Genomic DNA, 9745 nt, shown 5'->3' on the forward strand with positions numbered 1-9745 from the left:
TTAACCCTTTGGCTACTGTTTGCTTTGAAGAATAATTTAAGTTCGTTCAATGTGCAAACCAGTTTGTTAGCTCGATAATACATGCCAGGGTCTTCCTCAAAACAGTGGCATGGCTAAACTTAATCAGTGGGGTATGATGTCCATTGGTTCACACAGAGTCTACACGCATGAGAAGATGTGCAAGAAGTCACATTGTGTAAAATCAGCTTTAGTGTTTCAATGTCCTGAGGCTTGCTAGTTGACAGTTAACAATATCTTCATCAATGCTGAAGGTAACGTAACAGTTGTATCACCAACCCAAAAGCATTGAGATACAGAAAATGTATATCCAAATGAGGCAGAGCTTACATATGAGACAGCAGCTTTTAAAATAGTTGCATCATTAAGTTGCGGCAGACTAAATGTCTATCTGTGACAATGGTTCATAGCTGAGGTTTAGGAAGTCCACGTGACTTTATTATCCAATAAGATCATTGCATAAATCATGCATGGATGTAAAGAGGACTCCATGCCATATGCATAAACACAAATGGAACACACACAAAATGCTGGAGGAACTCAACAGGTTAGACAGCACCTGTGGAGGGAAATGAACAGTTAGTTTAGGATCAAGACCCTTCATTAGAACTGGAAAGAAAGTGGACAGAAGCCAGAGTAAAAGGGTGTTGACAAGATGAGGAGTATAAGCTGGCAGGAGGTAGGTGAGGCCAGGTAAGAGGGTGGAAGGTGAGTAGGTAGGGGAGGGAGGGAAGTGGGAATGACGTTAGAAGCTGGGAGGTGATAAGTGGAAGAGGCAGAAGGCTGAAGAAGATGGAATCTGATGGAAGACAATAGTAGACCATGGAATAAAGGAAAGGAGGTGGGAATCAGAGGGAGGAAGGTATCTGAAAGGTACAGTACAGGTTTAAGTGGGTCCAGAGATAAAGTTCATGACAATTGTTGTTGAATATTTTCCAGACTGACATTTGGTTCTTTCAATGGTTTTCAGATTCTCTGCGGGTCAAGACAACCTGCAGGTAATAACTACCTTTCTTTCTTTTTGTTGTGATTGTTTAAATGATGGTTGATATGATATTGATTTTGTACAAAGTGGATTTGACCACAGGTCCCAGAGGGTGATCCATTCCACTGCCCAATTTCAATCAGAGCAAAGAGCCCTGTCTCCCCTCTGGCTGAGAGTGGAATGATGCATGTCAAGATACTTCTATGGCATTGCTGGTTTCCAGCACAGTGGGAATAGAATGGAGACTATGCTGCTGTAACACTGAATTGAATATAGATGGCGTTGCATTGGAAGGACCAGGATAAGCATGTGCTTCAAAGTTCAAAGTAAATTTCTTACCTAAGTACATGTATGTCACCATATACAACCCTGAAATTCATTTTCTTACAGGCATACAATAAATCAAAGGATCAAAATAGATGGCAGGATAGCGGTGTGTCCTGGGTTCAATTCCCACGCTACTTGCAGGAAATGTTTGTATGTTCTCCCTGTAACTGTGTGGGTTTCCTCCATGTCTGCGGTTTCCTCCCACAGTCCAAAGGCGTACTGGTTAGTAGGTTAATTGGTCATTGTGAATTGTCCCGTGATTAGACTAGGGTTGAATCAGGGGTTGCTGGGTGGCACCGCTCGAAGGGTTGGAAGAGCCAATTCCATGCTGTATCTCAATAGACAGATAGATAGATAAAAGATCTCACCCAACAGGACAGACAGCCAAACAATGCACAGAAGACAAGAAACTGTGCAAAAACAAAAGAAAAAAAACAAATAAGCAATAATTATCGAGGACATGAGATGAAGAGTCCTTGAAAGTGAGTCCATAGGTTGTGGGAACAGTTGAATGATGGGGTGTCATGAACCCTTTAGACTGGCGCTGGGCGCTGGGTAGTGGCAGGTCTTGACGCACCCGAACGTCATTATTTGAGTTTATTAGAGTTGTTTAATGACTACTGTCACGTTCTCCTTCGGGTGTAACGAAACGCCGAATTTAACGTCCGGATAAACCACAGTTAATAAGAACCAGATCGCAGTAAGATTAACCATTTACTGTTCACTCTTCACATTAACATATGGTGAAAACTGTTGATAAAACAATACAAGATTGATACAGTATTTGTTCCTTCCTTAATATCACATTTCAAGTGTAAATACTTGCAAAGGTGACTATAACTACATTACACTAAGGTGCAGTATACAGGGAGAGTTTACCTGCTCCATTGACTACTTTAAATACACTTCCATGCAAACTATCCGCGACTCTTTAACTAACGAAAGCATAAACATTATCTACCGTCGTTACCTCTAACAGGATCAGCATTAACATCTTAGTTCAATATATCGATTATCTATTAACTTACAGCGTTGCTCTCACTGTGATTTCTCATGCCTGCAAAACTGCTTGTGCTCAGGTGAGCCTCGTGGAAAGCCCCCACCCTCGCGCTAATTTCAAACCGGTGTTTTCCCACAAGACGCGGCGAAACCGGATGTGACGTCATCGCATGCCGATATATTTTACATGCAATGAATATACTTTAAACACTTCTAATTCTAACTAGAAAATACTATTGAATGAATTACTAAGCGAAAATATTATAAACTAAATAACTGTCGTAAAGACAGCACACTCCCCGCTTGACCTTCGTAAGGTCACAATGAGCAGAGTACAAAACTTAGTCTCTTAATCAGTCATTGGGTAGAAGTAGAATAACTTCTGTAACTGGCCCTTGGTAAATTTTCACATCGCCTTGGTCGGTAGTCTTCAATTCGATCTTCCTGACATGTCCATCCCCGCTAGGGAATGTAACAGTGATTCTGGCCGTTGGCCAGCTGTTGCGAGCGACTTGCTTGTCCCTGAGCAGGACTAAGTCTCCAACTTGAAGATTCCTTCGGGGTTCTGTCCACTTTTGTCTCTGTTGCAACAAAGGTAGATATTTTTGTCTCCAGCGAGGCCAGAACTGATTTGCCAGAGCCTGGACTTGTCTCCATTGCTTTGTGTACAAATCCTTGTCTGAGAAGTCTCCTGGTGGAGGAGGTGCTCCTGCCTTCTGCGTAAGGAGCGTTGATGGCGAAAGTATAAAGGGGTTTTCTGGGTCAGAAGACACAGGTAGGAATGATTGTGCGTTTATAATGGCTGTGACCTCTGCCATTAGGGTGCACAGTACCTCGTGGGCCAATCGGGTGCGTTGCTGCATCTCAGGTTTCCTTTTCCGGGTTTTCCGTAAGGACGTGAACCGTTTGACTGCCTGCTCTTTGTTATCTGGTGAGCGCTGGCATGGTTCTCTGATAGGCAATGGGGCAACCCCATTATTTGCTTCATCTCTGAAGACCTTGGTGTCTTTGGGTTTTAAAGAAATGGTATCTTGAGCTGATTGTGCAAGTTTGTTTCCGTCCTCGGTTTGAACGAAAACTGACTGACCTAGCGTCTCGTCGGTTACTTACGCTTGGTAATGTCTTGTTGTGCTTCTTTAGGGTACACCTCAGTGAGGCAGATCTCGGAACAAGAACGGCTTGACTGAGTTTGACCGCAAACTTCTGTACAGTTCGAGCTGACAATTGTTGTCCTGGAGTGAACCTCTCCCTCCCCGCCGTCCTGTTGTGGGGGTGAAGGAGCGTTGTCGGTTCTTTCATTCTTGACTTCATCACGGAGCCGTGAGGGTAAATTTCCTTCCTCGTATGGATGTGATGCAATCGTGACTCTCTGAGGTTCCTCGTAGCTGGGGAAGTTATCGAATACGTATGGAGAGGGGAGACGAGCCTGCCTATCTATTTGAGATTGTACATAGTCGCTTGTGCGTTCCAGTCTGGTCCTTTCTAAAGTAGATCTTGCTGCGGTCAGATCACGCGACCCTTCAGCTTCTTCTATGTACTTTGCTTCCGCCATGGCAGCAGCTTCTTCTCTTTCTAGCTGCAGCACTTGCAACTCTGTCGATATTTTTGCCATTTCCAACTGGATTTCGGCTTCTCGGGCGGCCCTTTCTTTCTGGATTTCGGCTTCTCTGGCGGCCCTTTCTTTCTGGATTTCGGCTTCTCTGGCAGCCTCTTCTCTTTGTCTGGCGGCCCTTTCTTTCTGGATTTCGGCTTCTCTGGCAGCCTCTTCTTTCTGGATTTCGGCTTCTCTGGTGGCCAGTTTCATTTTCAAAACTGCTTCTTGTCTGGCGTAATGCAGTCGCACCTTGGCGGCTTCTGCCTTGGCTCTTGCCTGTGCGGACTTACTTGATGTCGTTCTACTGCCCTTGTCGCTGGGCGCCATCGACTTGATCCCGGATCGAGCTGACATTGCAGCACTTGGAACACCTGATAACGCCCGGGTGGGCTTACTTGATGTCGGTTTACTGCCCTTGTCGCTGGGCGGCGTCGACTTGATGCTGGATTGAGCTGACATTGCAGCACTTGAAACACCTGATAATGCCGCTTTTTCACTGTCACGTTCTCCTTCGGGTGTAACGAAACGCCGAATTTAACGTCCGGATAAACCACAGTTAATAAGAACCAGATCGCAGTAAGATTAACCATTTACTGTTCACTCTTCACATTAACATATGGTGAAAACTGTTGATAAAACAATACAAGATTGATACAGTATTTGTTCCTTCCTTAATATCACATTTCAAGTGTAAATACTTGCAAAGGTGACTATAACTACATTACACTAAGGTGCAGTATACAGGGAGAGTTTACCTGCTCCATTGACTACTTTAAATACACTTCCATGCAAACTATCCGCGACTCTTTAACTAACGAAAGCATAAACATTATCTACCGTCGTTACCTCTAACAGGATCAGCATTAACATCTTAGTTCAATATATCGATTATCTATTAACTTACAGCGTTGCTCTCACTGTGATTTCTCATGCCTGCAAAACTGCTTGTGCTCAGGTGAGCCTCGTGGAAAGCCCCCACCCTCGCGCTAATTTCAAACCGGTGTTTTCCCACAAGACGCGGCGAAACCGGATGTGACGTCATCGCATGCCGATATATTTTACATGCAATGAATATACTTTAAACACTTCTAATTCTAACTAGAAAATACTATTGAATGAATTACTAAGCGAAAATATTATAAACTAAATAACTGTCGTAAAGACAGCACAACTACGCTTATTACTAAGTTGTCACTGTGTTTTTCCTGACGCTCATTATGTGAATATGGTTTTGTTATGCTTCTCGTTTTGATTAGTTTGTGATTTCCCGTGCTTTATATTCTGGGTTACTTAGGGTTATTCTGGGCCAGTGTTCATCGCTGAGTCCTGGATTCAAGTTCTGTGCACTCAAGTCCCAAATAAGGGAGCTCTTAGTTTGATTATCTGCTGTATTATTCTCCGAATAAATCTTCATCTGTAATTTCTACTATTGAGTCCTGAGTTTGCTCCGCACCCAGGTCTGCTCATGGACCCAGCAGAGATTGATCAACTTTGTATGCCATTGGCCTGCCAGGGACGGGCAGCTGGGCGGCAAGTATCCAGGAGATACAGAAAGATTCTGGTTTCGAGCATTTGTCTGTGTGTCCTGCTACATGTTCCTAGAACCACTAAATTGAAGAAGGAGAAGCTAAAGTCAGACATATTGGTATTACAGTAGAGTAAAGGGAATTACAGAGGCATGAGAGGGGAGTTGGCCAGAATTGATTGGAAAAGAACACCGGCAGGGATGTTGGCAAAGCAACAATGGCTGGAATCTCTGAAAGCAATTCGAAAGGCACGGGGTATATACATCCCAAAGATGAATAAATATTCTAGAGGAAAGATGACACAACCATAGCTAATAAGAGAAGCCAAAGCCAGTATAAAAGCCAAAGAGAGGGCATATCATAGAGAAAAAAATTTGTGGGATGTTGGAGGATTGGAAGAACTCGAAGATAAAACATTGAAATTTTATAAAGCACTGGTGAGGCCTCACTTGGAGTATTGTGAGTGGGTCTGGACCCCTTATCTTAGGAAGGATGTGCTGAAACTGAAGAGGGATCAAAGGAGATTCACAAAAATGACTCCAGGATTGACTGGCTTGTCATATGAAGAGACTTTGATGACTCGGCCCGTATTCATCTGAATTCTGATGAATGAGTGGTGACCTCATTGAAACATATTGAGTGGTGAAAGGCCTTGATAAAGTGGATGTGGAGAGGATGTTTCCTATGGTGGGAGAGTCAAAGACTAGAGGACACAGCCTCAGAATGGAGGGGCATCCTTTTGGAATGGAGATGAGGAAGGATTTCTTTTGCCGGATAGCGGTGAATCTGTGGAATTCTTTGCCACAGGCAGCTGTGGAGGCCAAGTCTTTATGTATATTTATGGTAGAGTTTGATAGATTCTTGATTGGTCAGGGAATGAAGGGATATGGGGAGAAGGCTGGAGATTGGCTCTGAGAGGAAAATTGGATCAGACATGATGAAATGGCAAAGCAGACTCGATGGGCTGTTTGGGCTAAATCTGCTCCTATATCTTATGGTCTTGTGGTACAATGAGGACTCTGAGTCCTGCCACGAGTTCTTAAATTAATGCTCCCTAGTCTTTGAATTACAACTCACAAAGTTCCTCTCGGACAGGAGTAAGGTGGCCTATATAGCTTTCCTCCTCTCGGGCAGGGCCCTTTCTTGGACAACACCTTTATGGGAGAAGGATGCTCCCGTGTATTCTGATATAAATTTATTTCTAAGAATGCTGAGGAGGGTATTTTTTCATCCTGCTAGGGACTAAGAGGCAGCTAGCAGGCTCCTCCAGCTGCATCATGGCTGATTATTCCATTGATTTCTGCACCCTAGTGGCAGAGAGCAGGCGGAACAATGAGGGTTTGGTTGCTCTGCTTAGACAGGGATTAAGGGACCAGTGTTAATGACGTTCTTGTGACCAGGGATCATGTAGAGGATTTGGAGGACTTATCAACATGACCATAAGAATCAACAACCGTATTTCTGAAAGAAGGAGGGAGAAATGTGGTGCGTTGACCTGGAGGTTCTGGAAGAACCCACGCAACTTGGAAGGACCCAGGTCTCCCCAGCGGACTGAGAGAGACATATGAGGCAGAGACATTGCTTATCCTGTGGTAAGGTTAACCACTTCTGAGTGACCTGCCCTGAGCTGTCTGGAAAACTTCTAGAACCAGCCAGTCAGAGAGAACTGTAATAGTCTCAAGGCTCTCTCCCGTTCCTCATCTGAGAGTGAAGCCTTGTTATCATCTATGTTGCTTGGTTTCATTTTGTAAGAAGCGATAATATTCAAGCCCTTCAACAGCTGTCGAGCATCCTTCAGTGATTCCAGCTTTGGTTCAGAATTGCCACCGCATGTGAGATGGTTTTCTGGAGAGTATACCTGGACCTTTTGTATCTTACTTGGTCATTAGACCTGAATGCCACTGAATAATCTGATTGGTGTCAACCACTCTGCATACTCTCAGCAAATTATCACCTTGTACACTTCACAATTACAATATTTCAGTTAACTAGGGGCTAGAAATTATGCTCCAGTTGTACATCTCTAATTAGTCCTCATCAGGAATATAGCTGCCATCCTTGAACATTGAACAAGCCTTAAAAAATTCAGTATAACTTCACCAGATTGATGCTACGATGAAGGTCTGCCCTTGAATGAACAGACTAGACTTCTAATTCCTGGTGTTTAGAAGGATTAATCAAATGAGATGGTTAAAAAATTTAAGTACTGTTATTTAAAACTGTCAATAACGAGAATCTATTTCCTCTAGTTGTTGGGAATCTCAAACAAGAGAAATGAAATGGGAACTAAGCTAAGCCAAGGTTATGTCCAGAATTATTTCTTCACTCTCTTGTGGAAATCCAGAGCTCTTTGTTCCCAAAGAGCAGTGCTGTTATATTTTGTAACTTCAAAACATAAGCCATGATCAAACTAATTCAAAGGAAAACAAGAGAGTCAAAAGATGCGAGCCTAATTCCGTCTTTTACTTAAAGCAAGGTGTGCCACGTATCACATGGTAGCATGATGACATGATGATGTATGCAATTCATGTAATTATACATAAAAGATATAATGAATTATTTAAATGAAAAAGAATGCTTTATATATATATATATATATATATATACACACTCACACACCCAAGATTACTCAAGTATTACTGAAGTATTAAAGACACAATACTCCTCCCTGCTTTGCTATAAATCCAGGTTCTGGAGTCTCCTCTGTGACGGTTGTCAGAGTTGACTCTGAGACTGCAGGAAATGGTTCTAACAGCTCTGGACATCTCTCTTCTCCTTCCTTTTTCTTCTTCTAGTTTGTGCATCTTGAACTTGGGAAGGTCCATTTAGTTAACTGGAGTATTTTCTCTCATTAATCCTTCTATTGCTCCATTTATGATCTGATCTCTCCTCTTGGTTTCCTCATCCTCAACATCATCTGACAAATCCTCAGTTTTCATATCTCTATTTCATATCCTTTCATTTTAGCCTTCCATTCATCCATCTGGGTTTTGGTCTTTGCATTTACTTTTACAAGCAGCTTTTTGCCTCCCCCTTGAAGTTCATGCAATAACTTCAGAGTAGATTCTGGCTGATTATACCTCAGAAAAGCCAAATGCTTGCCACTTTCATGTAGCTCCTGGAAATCTCTTTCAGCTTAAAACCAAACCACATTTCACAAGTAACTGCCTGATTGACATAACAGAGCCTTTTGCAGATACATTACTGACGGAAAACTGTTGTAGTCAGACCACTGCTTTCATCACTTTCACAATTCCTCTGAGCAGCATTGTCCAATACCTTGGTCCAATATTCTTTCTAATCAGACGCACAGAGGTTGCCACCTACACCTGCTTGTCCTCTGATGGGCAACAGTTCATGGTGTTCCGCATAGAGACAGATGTGGCATCATCCAGTATCTTCCTAAATTAGCTTTCAGTTGATTCTGTTGCAGGGGATGTGGCATGCAAATGGTGGATGGATCTCCAATCAAGTAGTTGTCTCAGCCAATCACATCACCGCAATGCTGGCCCTCCTGTTTTTTTTACCACATACAAGCTCAATGTGGTTTGTTGGTTGTTGTATTTCACTGTCATGAATATCATTCCCGCAAGAGTTATATTTTCTCCAGTATAAGTTCTCAGTTGGATATCTACAGGATTCAGTTTAGTATCTTTGAAATGCCGTTCAAACTCATTTTGTTGGATGACTGAATTAGCCGAGCCAGAGTCCAATTCCATTTTAATTAATTTGCCATTAACTTCTGGTGTAAGCCATACTGCTTGTCTACTGTTAGTTTTCACGTTGTAAATCTCAAGGCTACGCAGTCTGTTTCACTCTCATCGTTCTCAGACTTTTCATCAACGGCATGCAGATTACTGGTCTTTTTGAAACTGCAATTTATCGTTTTCTCTTCCCTATGCAGTCCATTTATTTTTATCTGCCTGACATGCTCTTTATATGTGTCCTACTTTGTTGCATATTCTGTAAGTATCACCTTTACATCTGTATTGGTCTGGTGTGTGTGAGCCCCTGCCTCATTAGTAATAGAATTTGTTCAGCCAGGCAGATCTCTGTTTTGATGTTGCAATTTTGTTCATGCTCACTCTCATTCCTGACTGAAATTCATATGTGTCTCTGTCTACAGTTTCCATTGTTACAGTACTTTCAACTGCTAAAAAGCAGTTATCTGTATATGTAAGCTGTGCTTCAGCTAGGAGCCGCTTTTGAATGTTTTCCTGTTATGTTTTGTAACTCGAAACATTAAACTAATTCAAAGGAAAACAAGACAGCCCGGAGATCTGACTCTAACTTTGT

The 9745-nt window shown here is 42.6% G+C and overlaps 1 protein-coding gene across 2 annotated transcripts; it reads right to left on the reverse strand.

Annotated features, from left to right (window-relative positions):
• Positions 1–1146: 1146 nt before the first annotated feature.
• On the reverse strand, positions 1147–5438 carry LOC132385286 (uncharacterized). 2 transcript variants are annotated; one of them, XR_009509136.1, is made up of 3 exons: positions 4828–5438; positions 2359–4549; positions 1151–2080 (listed from the first exon to the last, which is right to left on the reverse strand). XR_009509136.1 is itself a non-coding variant. In XM_059957308.1 (2 exons), exon 2 carries the CDS (start codon positions 4380–4382, stop codon positions 3432–3434), a length of 951 nt encoding a protein of 316 aa, XP_059813291.1. In that variant the 5' UTR covers positions 4383–4549; positions 4828–5438; the 3' UTR covers positions 1147–3431. The 2 variants fall into 2 exon arrangements, 1 of the variants encoding a protein (XP_059813291.1); XM_059957308.1 differs by having other exon boundaries at positions 1147–4549.
• Positions 5439–9745: the final 4307 nt, after the last annotated feature.

Source organism: Hypanus sabinus, chromosome X2 (genome assembly GCF_030144855.1).
Source record: "Hypanus sabinus isolate sHypSab1 chromosome X2, sHypSab1.hap1, whole genome shotgun sequence".
Lineage (NCBI taxonomy): Eukaryota > Metazoa > Chordata > Chondrichthyes > Myliobatiformes > Dasyatidae > Hypanus > Hypanus sabinus.